The 20,577-nt window shown below is 40.3% G+C and overlaps 1 protein-coding gene and 1 pseudogene across 15 annotated transcripts in view; one reads left to right on the top strand and one right to left on the bottom strand.

The window, feature by feature from the left end:
* LOC306653995 (dnaJ homolog subfamily B member 6-like) overlaps positions 1-20,577 on the top strand; it is a 420,043-nt pseudogene that overhangs the window by 217,759 nt on the left and 181,707 nt on the right. The window lies entirely within an intron of this gene.
* The window catches only part of SIPA1L1 (signal induced proliferation associated 1 like 1), a 362,908-nt gene that overhangs the window by 134,269 nt on the left and 208,062 nt on the right, over positions 1-20,577 (bottom strand). For 13 of the 14 annotated variants that reach the window (XM_079127085.1, XM_079127079.1, XM_079127078.1 and 10 more), the window contains one exon: positions 1,392-3,191. In XM_079127085.1, coding sequence (XP_078983211.1) covers positions 1,392-2,889 — 1,498 coding nt within the window. In that variant the 5' untranslated portion in view covers positions 2,890-3,191. Of the gene's footprint in view, positions 1-1,391; positions 3,192-3,804; positions 4,433-20,577 lie in introns of those variants that run through there. The other variant, XM_079127087.1, reaches the window with a different exon arrangement.

The raw sequence follows: 20,577 nt of genomic DNA on the forward strand, positions 1-20,577 counted from the left end.
CAGGCATAGTGAAGCAGGAGTTGTCAGAAGCAATTTTACCTGGCTGTCACAGTTGCAGGGAGCGAAGAAACCTTTTGGCATGCTGCTAAAATCCTGCAAGGCGCAGGATACCCCCAACCCCAAAAAAGAACCATCTGGTCCCAAATGGGAAGATGGCAAGGTTGATAAACCCTGTCCCCTGACAGTGAAAGAAACACATAGTTTCTAAATCTGATTTCCAGAAAATTATTCGGAGAAAATATAGTTTAAAAATGAAACTGAGATTTTCATTATCACTGATTCCAGGATCCATACTGAGTAGATACTGAGTACTGAGACAAGGTTTTTCTGTCCATAAACTTTCCTGAATAGGGTCCATCATGTAAACAATCTTCAGTTAAATTTTATTCCAAAGTGAACAATGTCCTAAAGCTATTTTAAGATTTGAAAGAGGAAAAAAAGGAAAAGATTTGGAGCTAAACTTCATTCAGAAAAATAAATCTAAATAACATTCAAAACCCCAGAATAGTAGGTGGGAAATAAGTAGTGTGCAGACGGTAGCCTCTTACCACAGGCCTCTTTACCTGACTATAGAGACAGCATAGCTAGCTAGTGGACACAGGTGTGTGTCATTCCTTGGGGATCACCTGTTCCTGGTCTGGGGACCTGGATGACAGAAATTTACCCTCAATTTTAGTGTCAAACAAATTCTATTAGAAAGCTCACAAGGAATTACACTGCTCTTCAACAAATCAGAGTTCCATTCTTAGAAGGTAAGATTGTGTAAAGTATAATCTCAAATATACATGTATCTTTTTACATCCCTCCCCGCAAGAAAAGACTACAAAGGAAGTTAATTTAATTCTTGGCTCTGAACTTACAGGTTCTGTGGCTTTTGGCAAATTATCTAATTCATTATCACCAAAGTTCTATCAATAAGAATACATTAAAATTCCCATTTACAAATATGAACATTGAGGCAGTAAAGAAATAGTTCTATACTAATTGCAAACGTGCTAAAAAATGAAAGAGAGTGGTAAAATTGTTTTTTGCAATTCTTAAAGAAAAAAAGAATGGTATTTAAAATATTTTCAACTTTACACATTTATCCCTGAAGGTGACATAGCGAATCTTCTACACAACAAAGACTGTAATTTTATTCATGAAATCAAAGGTTTTAATTTGAAATTAATATTTAATATATGAGACATTTGTATATCAAAATGGAAAAATAACTCAAAAAATGCCAAAAAAATTGCAAAGAGCTACTTAAATATTTTACCATTGAGAAAGATAAGAATTCATGCAAATCTTATGTCACGCTGCTAAAATATTTAATACAAAATACTTTTTTTTTTCAGATTAAAACAAAATAAAATTTAAAAAACAAACAAAAAATGCTCTCTACTCACCCTTCTGGTAGAAAAATTTCCTATAATAGTATGCCCCGAGATCCACGTGTTCCACGATGTATCTTTTCACTCTGTCTAGATGCAACACCAAGTTTTCCTTGGGCACTTCAAGTACAGCCACTCCCGCATTTGTGCAATGGGAGCTAAGGGTAGACTCAAAGGAGGCACTTTCACACCCACTAAAGGAGCCAGAATTTGATTTGGACAGGCTGATTTTCCTTTCACCTTCTCCACCAATCTCATTCCGAAAATATGGACAGCTCATTACAAGTTCATTGCTTTTATCGTCTCCCTGGTCCATGCTGAGGCTTCCTTTGGAGTTCAGGTCCTCTGTGCTGCCCATTGGAGAGCTGAAACTGGCTGAATGGGACAAAGGTCCAGAGACCAAGGACGCCACAGCAGCTGCTGAAGCTCCTGTGGTGGTATTTCTCCTCTTAATAACATTGTGCCTGTTCATAATTGCCTCATTCAAATCAAATAGTATACTCTGGACATCATAGTGGGCAAAGCACTTTGGACATGTCCAGGGCCTGACAGAGTCTTCTGATCGGTTGTCTTCTAGGTCCGACGATTTCCCAAGTTCTTCACCTTTGGCATTGCGTAATTTACGAAAAATGGATGAGTCTCCAGTTTCAGACTTAGAACGTCGCTTGAGTGGTTTTTCCCTTTCTTTAAAAAGCCTGAGGTTCTCTCTTTGTGAGATGGGTCCATCGATAACATCCAAAGAGAAACCAGAACCCTTGCCGCCACCGGCAATGAGAAAGTCACTGAGCTTGGTTGGAGTTGGACCTCGATCAGATTTGTCATCTTTGTAGCCCTTTAGCAGATCAAAAAAGCTTTCTCCAGATGTTCCCTGCTTATCAATTGAAGATGTGCTACCATATTCCCTGTGCAGTGATGGCCCAGTCTTGTACGTGGGTGAGATACATTCATCAAAGCTATCCACATCGAGTTCACTTATGGTGATATCGCTGTTGCTCCGCTGCCGTATTCTGCGGAGAGCTTTCCTGGGGGAGCTGGGATAGGCTTCAGGCATGAGAAATCTGGAGTCCATGTTCTCCGACGGTCTGGTCTTGTTTTTCAGGGTGTTCTGTATGCTCTTCAGCATGGCTGAGTCATTTGAACTGAGGCTAACAGAACTTCCCTGACTCACAGGACTGCTTTTGGAGGACATGCTCTCAAGGCAACTTGAGGTTTCTATTTCCTGGCTTGAACGGCTAGATTCTTTTATGTTTTCCTTTCTTGGGGGCCAATCTGCAATCCTTGCCCTAACCCCCATTTTGGGGACTCCGGGGGTCGAGGTTATATGATGAGAACCTTCACTTCGAGGGGGCCCTACAGGGGCCATGACTGATGATCCTAAGCTGCCATTTTGGGACCGGAAACGGCGCATGTAGAAGTCATCAGTATGGACTTTGGGGGTGCCATCTGTGCCAACAACAGAGGTCCTGTCAGTGGCAACAGGCCTTTCTGTCTGTGACCGTTTCAAGCTGGTCATGATGTAAAAGCAAGTAGACTTAAATCCCTGCAGAAAGGACCATCATATCTGTGTTTTAAATGTGTACTTCCCTTTTGGAGAACAGCTTCCAGAAAATACAACGGTTGCATGAGATCTTGAGCTTTTTCATTTAAAAGGCCAAATGATCCCTTACTTTCAAATCACTGCAAATCTTGATCTTCAAAACATTGTAATCCACAATAGTTCCTTTGCTTCACTGTAATAGATGGCTTTCTTTCAGAAAAAACTGAATGGAACTTCTATTACTGGGACTCTATGATTGCCATGATCCCATGCTTTCTCTAAAAAAGAGAAGGACAATTTGAATAAGCATTTCATAAACAGATTTAAAAATAAATATGCAATTGCCAAAATGAGATACATGCAGATAAAAGACTCAACACTGATCCATGATCCATATTTTTAGTAAAGAAGATCTGAAGGAAAGGAGAGAGTAAGGTCATTTAATAGAACCCATTATTTAAATTGAAAAAGACTATTAACATTTCAGCTTAATATACTGTTTCATAAAACTGGGGACGGGGGTGACAACTTGTTCTGAGGCATCACAGCTCCTACCCCAAGTACAGACTTTTGCTCCAATGACCTGTAGTAATACAGAGCATCATGAGCCACTGTGCTGACCAGAAGTTTGAGACCTAACCAACCAAATCAGATAATTAAAGCAACGCAAAGTCAGTTCTGACAAAACTAAAAATTGAAAAATCTTTTTATTGAGTGTGCTATAATGCACACTTTTAAATTCCTTCCATATTTCAAAATCAGTACTCGTTTCCTTAGAAAGGCTTAACATAGTTGGCAAGAGCAAATACAGCAGAGAGAAAATAAACGGGTTTCCCGGAGCCATTATATCCATTAGCATTCTTCTGTATTTTCCTCTACTTTATTACTTACCCAGATGAGGAATATTGCAGAATTAAACCAGCATTCACGGCAACCTCTTCCCGAGCTCTCCTTAGTTTCATCTACTCTTAAAGCTGGAAGTATCCCACTAATTAACAAAACGCTTGCATATCCTTCAACAATTCAATCTAATCCACCCCATCAGCACAAATTTATGACGATGGCAGAAATAAAATGCTGCTCTGGGCAGCCCTCTCCATATCCCTCAACAGATTACAGAGAACTGTCAGCATCCTTCCAGGTGACAGGCAGGAAAACGAACTTCCTCATGAACACGTCAGGCAGGAGGCAGGAGGCAGAGATTCTGAGTACAAAATCCTGCATGGTTGCGTACATCCTGAAAAGAAAGGCAGAGGATCCTTTTCCAAGACTCCACAAATTACACAAGAGGTGGCCTTTAAATTCTTGCCAGATACATGTTTGGAAAGATGCTGCTGAACCAGCACCGAGCTGACAGGGCGGCATTGTCTACAAGTCACACTGACACGGAGGAGGACCCCGGCTCACTGCATGCTGCACTCAACAGTAACAAGCACTTACTTCCACGATAATTAAGCATCTCGCTAGTCGGCTTCCTGCCTCCAAGGCAGCCGCTTTCATTTCTCCTGCAGCACGCAGCGTCATTTTAGAAGACTAGTTGCTATTTAAAGCTGGAACATTTAGGGGTGTTTCAAAAAATGCACACTGCCCGCAGAACACAGAGCTTGCGCAGGCTGGTCTGGGCAGCGGTCAGATAAATGCCCATTGTTTTCACTCACACTCCTCTTCCCCACCTTTTGTGAAAGGGATAATGGTTTTGTACTGCTGCGTAATTAAACTTAGTTTTGGGCTTTCTACATGTCTACAGATGAGATTTGTTACGATTTCCTTTACATTCCAGAACTTTACACACTCCTCTTTTGACTGCAAGCCTTTAAGCGGAATAATGTGCTAACTGTTGCTTCCCACAGCAACAAGGGACAGCATGTGTGATCACAGCTAAGGCTCAAGAAGTGCCCTTGAAAAATGGAAAGAAAACCAACCAACCAGACCAAAAGGCAAACACCTGTCCATCTCAAAACACCCTGATTATTTCAATAAAATATCTTCCAAAAAAAGAGTATGCCAGTGTGAAGAATAAGTCTAAGTAGATTCCTATAAAAGTTAGATGCTGGGCTGGGGACATAGCTCAGTTGGTAGAGTGCTTGCCTGTCAAGCATAAAGCCCTGGGTTCAATCCCCAGCACGGCAAAACAAACAAACAAACAAAGTGAGATGCTTTCAGCATTTCTCACGGCCTTACAGAGATCCAAAGAAATCTTCTTCCATTCCTGAAACATTCTTCAAGAAATCAACACACAAACCCCACCATGATCAAAATTCATTCCTGCCACATTTCACTTGTTTTGGCAGGATTGTCTGTTTTAGGATATGTGAAGTTAAATTCATTGCAGGAGGAGACTGAAAGCCACCACTAAAACACAATACATAAAACTCACTTGAAAATGTCCAATCTTCACTATTGGTATTTTCTTTCCCAAACTGTCTTATTCACTTTTGATATTTTAATGAATTTTTAACATCTTATTTATTTATTTTTTGGGTACCAAGGACCAAGGATTGAACCCAAGGGCATTTACCACTGAGCCACATCCCCAGCACCACCCCCCCTTTTTCCCTTTTGTGAAAAGACAGGATCTTGCTAAGATGCTCAGATCCTCAAAGTTGCTGAGATTGGCTTTAAACTTGCAATCCTCCTACCTCAGCCTCTCAAGTCTCTGGGATCATAGGCATGAAGCACTCTGTCTGGCCTAAAATCTTAATTTTAAATATAAGATTTCTTGACAATTCAGAAGAAATGTCAAGAGTCTTATTACATCTTAATGTCTCCCTACCCCCATTTCAAAATTTCAATGAGCACATATGGAGAACCACAGTTTAAATGGCCTGTAAAAACTGAAGAGGTCTGAAACAGGCAACTAAGTTAAATAACAGATTTTTTTTCAGTCATGAGGACCTTCTTTCCTGTATTTAGCCCCCTCCCTTTTCCTTCCTTTTCCTATCCTTATTTACAGTGTCCAACCCCTTTAAGGTGCAGCATAAACTTTGGGCACTGACTAGAATATATAGAAATATAGATGCTTTTCATTTATTACCAGCTGAAAATTAAAATGTCTGTCCAAGCGTGTAATATGATGGTATAGATCAATAACATCTTAAAACCTATACCCTAGAGTTGACTGGAATAGCAAACACATGTTGACAATCATTAGCAATTCTCCTAAATATCAGCAAACCTTCGTCTGCATCATTAAATATAGTAAAAAAAAAAAAAAAAAAAAAAAAGCAAGAGAACCAAACAGAAGAGTAATATTAACTTATAGCATGCCACTTCCATCTGTTAAAAGAGCAAGCTGTATAAAAATTTCCCAATTACATTTAATTTCACAGCTCTAGATATTACTTAAATCCGTGGTGAATCCACTTACCTAAAACACTAAGTTCATCTAGAGGAACCACCCTTCACTTCCATAAGTTCAATTCTATCAGCTGAAAGGCTTTTCATCACTCCGTCTATCCCAACCTAACTCTCCACCCCTTTTCTGAAATTGCCATTTTTCTAGAAGAAGTGCTTCCTGCTCTCTTCTAAATCATTCCCAGAACCTGATATTCTCTTCTGAGCATGGGCCACACATCTGGCGCTGAGACTCTTTGAGGAAACAGTCCTTCCCTTCAAGAGAAGCTCAGGTACAGTGGCGCAAGGCAGGCAGATACGAGGATGAAGCGTGGCAGAGGTCACGACAGGGATATGCATTGGCCATGACTCCTTCCTGCGTACTTCCCGCTCTGACTGGAAGCTGTTTAACAAGAGGAACTCTGTTTGGTGCACCACAGCAGGTCAGCCACTCGGAGTCTCAAGTCTCCAACAGACTGAATGTGGACCTCTAGGGATCTCTTTACTGCTAAAGGCAGCCACTGTGGATGGATACAGTGGTATATCCCTGTAATCCTGATTCAGGAGGCTGAGACAGGAGGATCACAAGTTCGGCAACTTGGCAGGACCCTGCCTCAAATGAATAATTAAAAAAAGAGAAAGGGGCCTGGGGTTGTAGCTCAGTGTATAGCACTCTGGGATCAATCCCAAAACAACAAAATAGCCCTTGTCACTCTGGTCCTGTGAGGCATTTGCATTTGACCCCTCCCTGAATCGGTCTTCACTGGACCCCCATGATAAGACCTCCTGTGCTCCTGCCACTCTCCATTTTCCCCACTATTCAGTATCAATGGTGGGCTCCATATAAATACAAGGATACCAGGTTACATCCTTGTTTTCCTTCTCTTATCACTTTTCATATTTTTGGAAGCAGATTTAAAGGTGTTATCATTAAGATGCATATAAACACGAAATGCATTAGGATTAGACAGCAGGAGTGAGTACAATGGAATTCAAATTTTTACTATGGACACCTGGGTGCTAACTTAGTAGGATCACAGTTGTTCATATAAGCAAACAAAGACAGAATGATGAAATGGTTGGCGGTGGGGCAGCTCTCTGCTTGGCAGCGAGTATTCCAGCAACACCATCCCAGATATGACATAACCCGCAGCTTTAAATGTCATCTCTGTGCTGTTGCCACCAAGTCTCTGCTCATGGCCCTACCCCCTGAATTCCAGATCAAATCCACAGGTGTTTATTTAATATCTATTTCTTATAATGAATACACAAATGACCAAGCAGAAAAATGGGAAAGTCAATTTTTTTTTTCAGAAAATAAATGGGAAGGGAGTGAGGGCCATAAATAATTCAAGTAACTGAATGAAAGAAACGGCACAGAAAACTTTCATGTTAAGAGCATACAGAGCAGTTTAAAGGTTAACAAGAAGATGTGGGAAAGGGCTGAGGGAAACACTACAGTTCCTGTCCTGAAATAATCACATGCGATGTGGCGGTCTCCAGAAAGATGCAGTGCTTTATCAACTGCTGTACTTCCATATCCAAAATGGGATGTTGTATGTTTCTGGTACAGTTTCCAGTACAGACCCTGCTCACAACAAAAGGAAATCTGCTGGTGCAAAACTATTCAAATGGCCTAATAACCCAGAGATAGATGCTACTGAAGTACAAAAATTTCCATGTCAGCAGTTTTACATTGTGCACATAGATTTAGATTACCTGTCAATATTGTTACTTCAGAATGTAACAGGACACTGTATTTTAAATCAAATATAACTTCCTGGTTCCTGACTATTAGATTAGCTAAGAAAATCCAGTCAGGCGAAACTCTCTTCCTTCACATCCCTTCATGGCTTTTCTCAATTTCACTCACATTCCACAGAAGTAGCATCTCAGACAGAAGGAACTTCTCTTCCAAGTGAGGCAGGGACATGTACAAATATCTCAGTGCAGTGCCAGGGGTAATTTAAGATTTATGAATCAGCACATAACTTTTTAGACTGGAATTTCCCCCTTCTTTCCTTTCCGTTCTATCCCTTCAGCAAAAAGCAGGAAAGACTAGGAAAAACAGAGTTGATAAACCTAGTTTCTACTCTCCAAATGCTCACTATCTGAAAAAGACAACACATGGAGACAAAGTGGATTTTAAAACCTTGTGCAGAAATTAACAAAGTGAATACAGAAGTTGTGGATGCAAAATGCACAACAAGATAAAGTTATAATTGAATTTAGAGATAGAAACAATTTTTTTAAAAAATATGCCTGTTTGGCCAGAGGACACATTTGCCTCCCACCCTCCCAAATAAAAACATTCAATGAAAGAGGTTACCTATTAAATGCTTAATAAAGTTCACTCTGCACAGTTGAGGGTGAAATAAAGAACATGAAAATTTGGCAGAAAGCTTGACGGCAGAAGAGGGATAAGAAAATAAAGAAGGTGTTAAGCACGTTGCAAGTGGAATTATTAATGAATAGTAAAACAATTCAATACCTGCAAAAATAAAGACCAGAAAGACATACAACTGGTTACCGCTTACATTCAAATACTCCTAAACTTATGCAATAAGCAGTTGATAAAACACCAATAGGTTTGAGGAGCTTCAAGTAGGAAGACAAAATGGGATTCAAGGGTAAGGGGGTAAACATAAAAAGGCAAACACCAATAAGAATTGTTAGAGGAAAACTAAGGGTTTGGTGTACAATAAGTTAAAATACTCGAAAGAAAAGAAATCAGGGCTTACCAACTTGCCAAGAGCATTCAAAATTTCATGTCTGGCAACAGGTTATCAAGAGGTCAGATCAGACCAGTAAAGCTAAAGAGTGTTCTTAATGTACTAACTTTAACAGTTACTTAAAATATGTTTTAAAAAACTTACCAATACTGCAAATTTTGATGTAGTACTGAACAGCTGATAGTCAAATATGATCTAAAACTAAACAACTTATTACCAAATACAATCTGGGCAAAAGGAAATGTGAAAAATAGACACCAGGAGGGCAAACCAATAAATAGCAGAAAATCAGTATACAGAGGAAAATACTTGTCAAATCTTTCCAAATTGTGCTCAGATTACTGAAGTTATTTATCCACCAAAAGAGGTTCCATAACCCAATAAGGCAGGGACTCATTATCACTTTCTTAGCACATATTAACACATGTTAGTATATGAAAAACTTTCATGAAACCTATAGTTCTAAAAATCACTAATTTTATTAAACAAAGAGATTTCTTAACTGATTTGACCCTGGACTCACTTTTTTTAAAAAAAGAGAGCATCTTTACACTATGCAACTTGTTGACCTCCTAATTAAGAGCAAGACCCATGTTTTAAAAGAACACAAGATAAAAATAAAAGTTTGTATACACATTATAAATATAGCCATGTTTTTAGAATGTTAGGTATATTTGTGTATGTACAGATGTATGAACTCAGGCAGACAGTTCATGGAGGAATTTTATAGATAGTTGGATTATGAATAAGTTCAGGTGGGTTTTTTCTTTTTTGTCTATATATTTTTATTTTCTAAAATGAAAATGTGTTACCTTTATAATCAAAAACAAGACTAAGAGAAAAAACACTGTTCTATTGCTTAAAACAAAATATGATCTGGGAATGATTAACATATCCTTGAACGATAATTTATAAAATACTACACTGTCAAACCTCCCATTGTTCAAATCACCAAACAAGTCGAAATTTAACAAGATGTTAGGTATTTTCAGTGAGATGTTCTTGTGCTAAATCTTCAAATTAGAATGAAATCGAAGCAGGTTATACAGAGAGGACTAAAGAAGTCAAGATCAGCAGTACTGACAGCATTCGAAGAGTGACTTCATAGTCAATCAACACAACTGCCACCTTTCCTCATTGACAGATGCTCTCCGTGCCCTAAGCACTGGCGTAAGGGGCCGCTCGAGCCGAGAGCCTCGCTTTGCCCACTCCAAGGCTGTGGTAACCTGGGAAAACCAGGTGAGGTCGTCCACATGAGGCACAGGTGCCGTCCCCATCCCCCTCTCCTGGGATGCATCGACTTTCCCAAGTACGTTCTGTCCTTTTCATGATCCTCCTTCTGCAGAAGTGAAAACTGTCTGAAAAACATCAGTATCTGGCCTCTCAGGTCAGCTTTCCAGAGGGCATTACTCAAGTGCCACCCACCAGGAACTGGTGACTCAAGGACCTGAAACTGCAGGATACTCTGGGAAAGAGGCAGGTGGTGCTTTCTTCTCCGGGTGGGGGGCAGAAGGGAAAGTGATAGTCTGAAGTGTATAAACTCAGATTTATATTAGATAAGCCATGAAAATTGTCACGGATCCACATTTAATGAACTCTGGCAAAACCACAGTGGAGAACCAGCATCACTAAGGTAGCTTTTCCAAGCTGCCAACAAGGGCTGTTTGAGCAGCCAGCCATGGGGAGGGCGCATTTCCACCGTCAAGTCCCTGTAATAAAACTGAGAAGAGAGACGCGCAGGAAACCAGAAGGCTCAGGAAGGTGGCACATTATTAATGGCTTTATGAAGGATACCATGGTTTCCTCATTTGAATATTTATGCTCCAAAAAGAATTTTTAAAAAGCATACTTGGAAAAGCACATTAAATTTAGCTTAGGGAAAGTGTAGGAAGCAGCATCAGTAACAATGGGTAAATGTCAAGTTGCTTCACTGCAATACTCTAATATCCAAGTCATCACCAACCATGATTAATAACAAGAGTAACTTCATTTCACTTAGCAGATTTTAAAATACTACCCTAAGAACCAAGAACTTAAAAGAAAAAGTGAAAATATAAAACCACTCCACAATGCTCTGGCATTTCCTTGAACACAGACCGCAGATGGTGGGTGTGTCCACGTCACTGGACCTTATCTCTAAGCATGAACTGCCAGGAGGGCTCAAGAGGGCAGGACTTGGTCACTTCTTTCATTCTCTGACAGTCCCCGCCAGCACCCTAGGAGGTCAGTGTCACCATTTAATGGATGAAAAAGCAGTTCAGAGAGGTAAATGACACGACTAAAGTCATAAAGCCAGACAGACAGTGGATGTCACAAAGAGCTCACTAGGTAGTGGGCGCTCTCAATAGACACTGGGCCGGCAGGTAAAGAATCTGTGGCAGAAAACTACTTTGAAAACACGTTCCTGAAAAGGCCTCCCTTACAGCCCAAGTGTCACTTCTGAAGTCCAACCAGGCACACATCTCTCTATACCTAGCGGACACGCATCCAGTGGGAGAAAAAACATTAAGTGCTAACTAGTTTTTCAAAATGCTCCGGTGGTCCTTCAGTCTGGGAACCTTCAGAGGCTCCTCAGCAGCCACCTGATCATGGTCTGACTTGGGCCTGGAACCCAAGACTAACTGGAACCTGCCTCTGCACTCCCTCCTTCTTACCCCGACAGAAGGAAGCAGGTCTGCACTTCTCCATATAGATCTCCCAGACCACCGGGCCTGAACTAAGAGCCCAACATTCAGAACTCCTAACCATGAGCTGTTATAAAGAAGACCTCATGGGAACCCATGACACCCCACACGCAGAACAGGCCCGCATGAGAGGCTGGATTTCCTCACACCCGACCCAACCCGCCAGTCATACCACACTGCCTCCCGGAGCCTGCATTTTAGTAATCTGCTGCCACCAGCTATGGCCAAAGTTGTGCACAGGCACCACCACCACCCAGATTTTCTCCCTCGCTACCTGTATGGGGACACTCACTGCAGTTTCCACAGAAATGTGCAGCTAGATGAGATCAGTGACGCTATGATCTGGTCCCAAGGCCAGTTCCCGCACCAACGCAACCTCCTTTCTAAAAAGGCCTCCCCTTCTGCTATATACGGAAATGCCATGACTAACTACTCTACACGTCTGGGTCTTTCTCCCCAAACTTTTGGTGTATAGAGTAGAGATTTGTCTCGTCCTTATTCACAAAGCACCTAAGATCAGTATCTGTATTAAAAACCACACTAAAATGGAACAGAAAGTAACATATAAAGGGCTGGAGGTGCAGCTCAGTGCCAGAGCACATGCTCAGTGTGAGCAAGGGCCTGGGTTCAATCCCCAGCAGCAAACAAATGAAGGAATAAAATAGACTAGAAAATAACAGCATTTATATCATAATAAAAACGTAACTGTGGTTATCTTAAAAATGTCTGTGTTCAAGAGTCGTGCCAAAACTAGGCCCACGTCATCACAATTTAATATGGATTTCAGTTTCATCTCTGCCCCTTAAAGAGCTTCCACAACAGCAGTGAGTGAAAACTAGTGGCAGCTTGACCTCCTTCCCCCCATCCTCTTGGTATCAAAAGGCATGAAAAGTGGGCACACAAACAAGCAAGTATCTTAAGAACAAGAAGGGAGGACTGGGTGAGACACTGTCACAATAAAACAACTAACAGCAAACGAATACACAACAGATTTTAAAACCCTAGCGAAGCAAATGAACACATTCCATAGGACAAGAGAAGGCACAGCGGCTAACAGCGCAGCTGAGAAAGGCAACGGAAACCAGAAAACAATTCCCTCAAATCAAGATGGTCAAAGTAATTTTTATCTTTTACCCTCAAATAATTTTTCTCTCCTATGGAAGTCTCTCCTCTGAGGTCCCCTTTTCAAAGCTGTCTTTTAAAATCAATGATTTATATGCTTATTAAACATTTTTTTAAATGGAAATAAGACAAAGTGCAAAGCACATAACTTCTTCAAAGGGACCCAACCCCAGCCCCAGTGGTAGCTACTGGGGGCTGTGTAATCTAGACACTGTGTGAGAGCGGGGTGCACACACCAGAAGACAGGGCCCAGGGGCACGAGCAGAGAGGGCATCCGGCTTAGGAGAGGTGCCCGTGCTCACGGAGCCAGAGGGGAGGCGCGGGCTGGGGGATGAAGAGCCACAGGAGAAGCACCTGGGGAGCAACAGGGCGCCCTCCCGCCAGAGCGGACTTGAACCTGCTCAACACCGAGGGTCACCCTGCTCAAGAGCCGGGCCTCTCCAGCTCTAGCACCACGCTCCCAGAACTCCAGGTTCCCGCCAGGCCTCAGCAGAACCCACGGGGGTGACTCCACTGGACACAGCCCCACTGTGCTGTCTTCCCTCCCCATCCTTCTTCTTCAGTTTAAATCTTACTTTAAGACTTTGAGGAAGTAATCCACCCTCTCCCCTCCTATTCCCACCCCTTACTGCCTTTTAGCATTCCTTGGGAGAACCACGGGGAACTTTATGGTGATTTAAAAGCAGGATTACAACACTCAAAACCCAAATTTCTACTTTAAAGAAATAATGATTTCAAGTGTTATTACCTTCTAACACCAACTCTGCTGCCCAATTAGTGAGGGACTGTCTTTTTTAAGTTTTCTGGCAAAACTGTAGTTAAAACAAGTTTAGAAAAAAGGTATATGCTTGAGTAAGAAAAATGCTTTAAAAGAACATAAGCACAAGAAAAGGTCTATCTTGTGTTATTACAGCAATCATGGCTATAATATGCTTCAAAGACATACAAATCAAAACAACCCTGCAGCATTTTATGCCTGTTAGGAAAAGCCCTAAAAAAGCAAGCACCCACTATTAATGGTGTTACAGTTAAAATCACACATTTTTATACATGCCTGTAATACCAGTGACTTGGGAGGCTGAGGTAGGAGGATTTTGAGTTTGAGGCCAATCTCAGAAACTCAGCAAGATCCTCAGCAATTTAATGGGACCCTGCCTCAAAATAAAAAAGAAAAAGGGCTAAAGTGCCCCTGAGTTCAATCCCCGAAGGAAGGAAGGAAGGAAGGAAGGAAGGAAGGAAGGAAGGAAGGAAGGAAGGAAGGAAGGAAGGGAAAAAAAGATCAGTGGGTAAACCAGAAAAAATAAATCATACTGTTGAGCTCTGTAATGTGTCTTTCAACATTTGGAATGGTGTGGCTATTCACAAGCAGAGGGAACTTCCCTCTGTACCAGATCTTGGTCATCCTTCTTTTTTTTTTTTTTTTTAATTGTAAACAAATGGGATACAACTTGTTTCTCTGATTGTACATAAAGTAGAGGCTTACCTTTTGTGTAAATCATACATTTACATAGGGTAATGATGTTTGAATCATTCTGTTATTTTTCCTTCGCCCCATCCCTCCCACCCCTCTTTTCCCTCTATAACGTCCCTCCCTTCCCCCATTATGTATCATCACCCGCTTATCAGCGAGATCATTCGTCCTGTGGTTTTTTGGGATTGGCTTATCTCACTTAGCATGATATTCTCTAACTTCATCCATTTGCCTGCAAATGCCATAATTTTATTCTTCTTTATGGCTGAGTAATATTCCATTGTGTGTGTGTGTGTGTGTGTGTGTGTGTGTGTGTGTACACACACACACCTCACAGTTTCTTTATCCATTCAATTGAAGGGCATCTAGGTTGGTTCCACAATCTGGCTATTGTGAACTGAGCAGCTATGAACATTGATGTGGCTGTATCTCTGTAGGATGCTGACTTTAAGTCCTTTGGGTATAGGCCAAGGAGTGGGATAGCTGGGTCAAATGGTGGTTCCATCCCAAGTTTTCTAAGGAATCTCCACACTGCTTTCCAGAGTGGCTGCACTAATTTGCAGCCCCAATGTATGAGTGTACCTTTTTCCCCACATCCTCACCTATACCTATTGTTGCTTGTATTCTTTTTTTTTTTTTTTTTTTATTGTAAACAAATGGGATACATGTTGCCTCTCTGTCTGTACATGGCGCAAAGGCATACCATTTGTGTAATCATAAATCCACATACAGTAATGTTGTTTGATTCATTCTGTTATTTTTTTCCCCTTCCCCCCACCCCTCCCACCCCTCTTTACCCTCTATACAGTACTTTCTTCCTCCATACTTGCCCCCCTCCCTAACCCTAACTCTAACCCTAACACTAACCCTTCCCTCCCCCCCATTATGTGTCATCCTCCACTTATTAGCGATATCATTTGTCCCTTGTCTTTTTGAGATTGGCTTATCTCACTTAGCATGATATTCTCCAATTTCATCCATTTGTCTGCAAATGCCATAATTTTGTCATTCTTTATGGCTGAGTAATATTCCATTGTGTATATATACCACAGTTTCTTTATCCACTCGTCAATTGAAGGGCATCTAGGTTGGTTCCATAGTCTGGCTATTGTGAATTGAGCAGCTATGAACATTGATGTGGCTGTATCTCTGTAGTATGCTGATTTTAGATCCTTTGGGTATAGGCCAAGGAGTGGGATAGCTGGGTCAAATGGAGGGTCCATTCCAAGTTTTCTAAGGAATCTCCACACTGCTTTCCAGAGTGGCTGCACTAATTTGCAGCCCCACCAGCAATGTATGAGTGTACCTTTCTCCCCACATCCTCGCCAACACCTGTTGCTTGTATTCTTGATAATCGCTATTCTAATTGGGGTGAGATGGAATCTTAGGGTAGTTTTGATTTGCATTTCTCTTATTACTAGAGATGTTGAACATTTTTTCATATATCTGTTGACTGCTTATAGATCTTCTTCTGTGAAGTGTCCATTCATTTCCTTAGCCCATTTGTTGTCTGGGTTATTTGTATTCTTGGTGTAAAGCTTTTTGAGTTCTTTATATATTCTGGAAATTAGCGCTCTATCTGAAGTATGAATGTCAAGGATTTTCTCCCACTCTGCAGGTTCTCTCTTCACATTACTGATAGTTCCCTTTACTGAGAGAAAGCTTTTTAGTTTGAATCTATCCCAGTTATTGATTCCTGCTTTTATTTCTTGTGCATTGGGAGTCACGTTAAGAAATCTGATTCTGAGCCAACATGATGAAGATTTGGACCTACTTTTTCTTCTATAAGGTGCAGGGTCTCTGGTCTGATTCCAAGGTCCTTGATCCATTTTGAGTTGAGTTTTGTGCAGGGTGAGAAATAGGGGTTTAGTTTCATTCTGTTGCATATGGATTTCCAGTTTTCCCAGCACCATTTGTTAAAGAGGCTATCTTTTCTCCATTGCATATTTTTGGCACCTTTGTCTAGTATGAGAAAATTGTATTTATTTGGGTTTGTGTCCGTGTCCTCTATTCTGTACCATTGATCTACCTGTCCGTTTTGGTGCCAATACCATGCCGTTTTTGTTACTATTGCTTTGTAGTAGAGTTGAAGATCTGGTATTGCAATACTCCCTGCTTCACTCTTCCTGCTAAGGATTGCTTTAGCTATTCTGGGTTTCTTATTCTTCCAGATGAATTTCATGATTGCTTGCTCTATTTCTGTAAGATACGTCATTGGGATTTTAATTGGAATTGCATGGACTCTGTATAGCACTTTTGGTACTATGGCCATTTTGACAATATTAATTCTGCCTATCCAAGAACATGGGAGATCTTTCCCTCTTCTAAGGTTTTCTTTAATTTCTTTCTTTAGTGTTCTGTAGTTCTCATTGTAGAGGTCTTTCACCTCTTTTGTGAGATTGATTCCCAAGTATTTTATTTTTTTCGATGCTATTGTGAATGGGGTAGTTTTCCTAACTTCTCTTTCTGAAGATTCATCACTTACGTATAAAAATGCATTGGATTTATGAGCATTGATCTTGTAACCTGCTACTTTACTGAATTCACTTATGAATTCTAGAAGTTTTCTGGTGGAATTTCCAGGTTCCTCTAAATATAGAATCATGTCATCAGCAAAGTTCTTCTTTTCCTGTTCGCATCCCTTTGATTTCTTTGGTCATCCATCTTTCTTCCTTTCAGGTCCCAGGAGCTCTCTGCTTTCCCTTTCCATGGGTAGCTATTGGCACCTACTCTTTCTTTTGAGGTCCCCAACACTCACTCTTCCACATTCTTGGTCCCCAAAACACAATCATACAGAACACATTTTGACTTTTTAAGGTTCCCTGATGCGCCATCCATGGAACTTGAAGTACCGCAGGTCAAGGACTACGGTTCAGGATACTCAGCCCATGGGGGCTTAATCATAAATGCCAACCACATCTAAACAGGAAAATAGGTGGCACGACAAAGGCTGAGAAGAGATTTTACAACCTAGAAGACGGAAAAAACCTACCATGTGTACAATCAGAAAAATGAGAGATTACACTCCATTTCCGTATGATCTAGCAAAATGCATAAATGCAATCTCCTGTCATATATAACTAATTAGAATAGAAAAAAATGTCAGGCCAAAAAAAAAAAAAGAAGAAGAAGGAAAACCTATCACACAAAGATGCTCACTGCAATATTCATTTAAGTTTAGTTAATTTGTGCTTTTATCAAAGTAATGCATAACTAATTAAAGGCAAATCGTAAGCAGAAACATAAAGAAAACGTACTGCTTTATCTTTCCCATTTCCAAGAATAACCACGTTCAATTCATAGCACTGTTTCCTCTAGTATTTTTTTTTTTTTTTTACTTTTTTTAGTTGTGGGTGGACACAATAGCTTTATTTTTATGTGCTGCTGAGGTTCGAACTCAGGTCCCTATGCATGCTAGGCGAGCACGCTGCCACTAAGCCACAACTCAGCCGTCCTCAAGTGTTTTCATATTCCTAAGCAGCATGCTCATGTTGCCTCTTCTTGATTTAAGACTACCTGGTGAAGTTCTTTGTGCAAGATGAGAAATCAGAATGCTTCCATTAAGGATCTCCCGCACATCCCTGCCCCACTCTGTTCCCATGTGTGATACGTATGTATACAGAACAGAGATTACATATGTGTGTGTGTCAGGATTTACATCTTCTCATTACTGTTTTCCACATGATCAAAAGCAGGAGGCTCCCCAATTCCATTCTCTTCCCTGAAGACGGCTCCCTTAGAACTCCCTTCTCAGCCCGGTCCACCCAGCTGATCTCTAGGTCCACTGCACAGGCACTCCCAAGAACACCCACCAACTCCCATCCTGAAGTTTCTTCCCTCCTCTCCTGGTGGATCCACCCTGTCTCCCAATTCTTGTTTCTTTTTCTTAGTTTACTCCCACATTTGGAAATATTTCAAATAATTCCTGTTTGTATAGCATCCATGATTACACTGGGTTAAGGAAGGGACCAAAATGTATCTCCGACCAGTCTTGTCCCTCAGTCCAATCTTCCCCACAACTGGTGGACTCCAATTTCAAAGCTGCACAGCGTCAACATTTTCCAGAACCTCTCTGTAAACCCTTTCTGACTGGGCTCACTCCGCATCACAAAATTGGTTACAATATATCTCTCTCTTCCCTACTGACAAAAACTGTCAGGTTAATTCTAATCTGTTCTATTTCTTTTCCCCTTATTTGACCTTGAATGTTGTATCTCTTTATATTCCCTGGACAGTGCTGGCAAGTGACTTGAGGGAAAGGAAATAACTGCATGTGTCCAATCCAATGTGTTTAGTTGCAGACTGCAATGTTATCAGTTTAAACAGAACCTTAAGTTAATACGTGAAACATGCAAAAACAGAGATACCCACCATCCAGATTTAATAAATGTTACTATTCTGCAAAATTTGTTGTATATAATAAAGAAATATAGCTAAAATATTAATTCCTCTGGACTCTGCAGAGAAATTTCAATCTTATGCTATATCCCAGTTCCTAGGCAATTTTTTTATTTACTACAAATATTTATCACTCATTAGGCACGTGTATCTAAATTTATTTTCATAGTCTGCAGTTTGTCTCGGACCTTTGCTTTAAGTATGTTTTCTTATACCTGCATTTGAAAATTTTAACATGCCAAATCTGTAAGTTGGGTTTTTGTGTTTTGTTCAAAAAGTTCTCCAAATTTCCAATATCATCCATATGTTTTCCCATATTCTAAAAGTTTAAGTCTCTATTAAAATGCATATCTTTGATTCATCCAGAACTTATTGACAGGAATGAAATTTATTTTTATCACATTGTCCCACCTTTTAAAGTGAATAGTGATAGGTTATTTAAATGCAAATTATTTGCTTTATAACAATATGCTTGGTCTGCAGGGTGAGTCTTACAGCCACATTAACTTCCCTGATTACATTATTTCTGCTTAGAAGTCTACCACTACTAATTTTTAATTTGTTTTAATTAGTTGTACATGACAGTAGAATGCACTTTGATACATCATATATAATGGAGTATAATTTCTCATTCTTCTGGTTATACATGATGTAGAATCCCACTGGTCATATAATTATATATGTACATGGGATAAAAACATCTGATTCATTCAACTCTCCTTCCTATCCCCATCCCCCTTCCCTTCCCTTCACTCGCCTCTACCTAATCTAAAGTAACTCTATTATTCCCTAGTCCCCACCTCCACCCCCAACACACTATGCATCAGCATCTGAATATCACAGAAAACATCCAGCTTTTGGTTTTTTGGGGATTGGCTTATTTCACTTAGCAAAATATTCTCCAGCTCCATTCCTTTACTGGCAAATACCATAATTTCATTCTTCTTTAAGGCTGAGTAATATTCCATCATTTATAAATATATATACATATATATGTACACACACATATACATATATACTTTTTTATATATATCTCACATTTTTTAATCCATTTATCTGTTGAAGGGCATCTAGGTTGGCTCCATAGCTTAGGTATTGTGAATTGAGCTGCTATAAACACTGATGAGGCTCCATCACTATAATATGCTGATTTTAAGTCCTTTGGGTATAAACTGAGAAGTAGGACAGCTAGGCCAAATCTTGCAGCTTCTTTCCACCACTACTTCTTGAATAGTCAACAATACTTCTGAGTTACTGACTTGTAACACGATGTCAAAAACAAGTTCCCATGCCCATGGAGGTCTGCTTCTCTATTAAGACCAATGCTGCACCAACTCAAGTATCACAGTATTATAATAAATGCTGCTAACCCCATTCTACTATCTCAATTAACCTTAAATTTAGTGGCAATGCTCTGGTCTTGTTGTTTTTGTAACTTCTGACTTACTCATTTTTCTCACTAGTAAAACTGGAGGTACTCTACCAATGGGCTACACCCCTCTAGCCCCTCACTCCACCCTTTAAGCTTTCATTTTGAGACAGGTATTGCTAAGTTGCTGCAGCTGGCTTGGAACCTGTGCTCCTACTGCCTCAACACAGAGAGCAACTGGGATTACAGGTGTGCACCACTGAGCCCCTCTTCTTTTGTTGTTTTAAAATTGAGTTTTTCTTATTTATTTATTTTGCAGCTCTAGGGACTCATATCCTCCTGCCCTCGGCCTCATAAGTAGCTGGAGTTACATCACCCCTGGTTCAAATTTTGCATCCATTTTATAAATTAATGTAGAGAACGATAATTTTTTAACTATTGAATCTTCCCATTAAGTAATAAATACAATTTCTATTTACTTAGCTTGGCCTCAAGTTATTTAATTCATAAGGCCATTGAAAATCTTTTGTCAGATTTAGTATAAGGCATATTAAA

The sequence above is a fragment of the Sciurus vulgaris genome (genome assembly GCF_902686455.1).
Source record: "Sciurus vulgaris genome assembly, chromosome: 2".
Classification (NCBI taxonomy): Eukaryota; Metazoa; Chordata; class Mammalia; order Rodentia; family Sciuridae; genus Sciurus; species Sciurus vulgaris.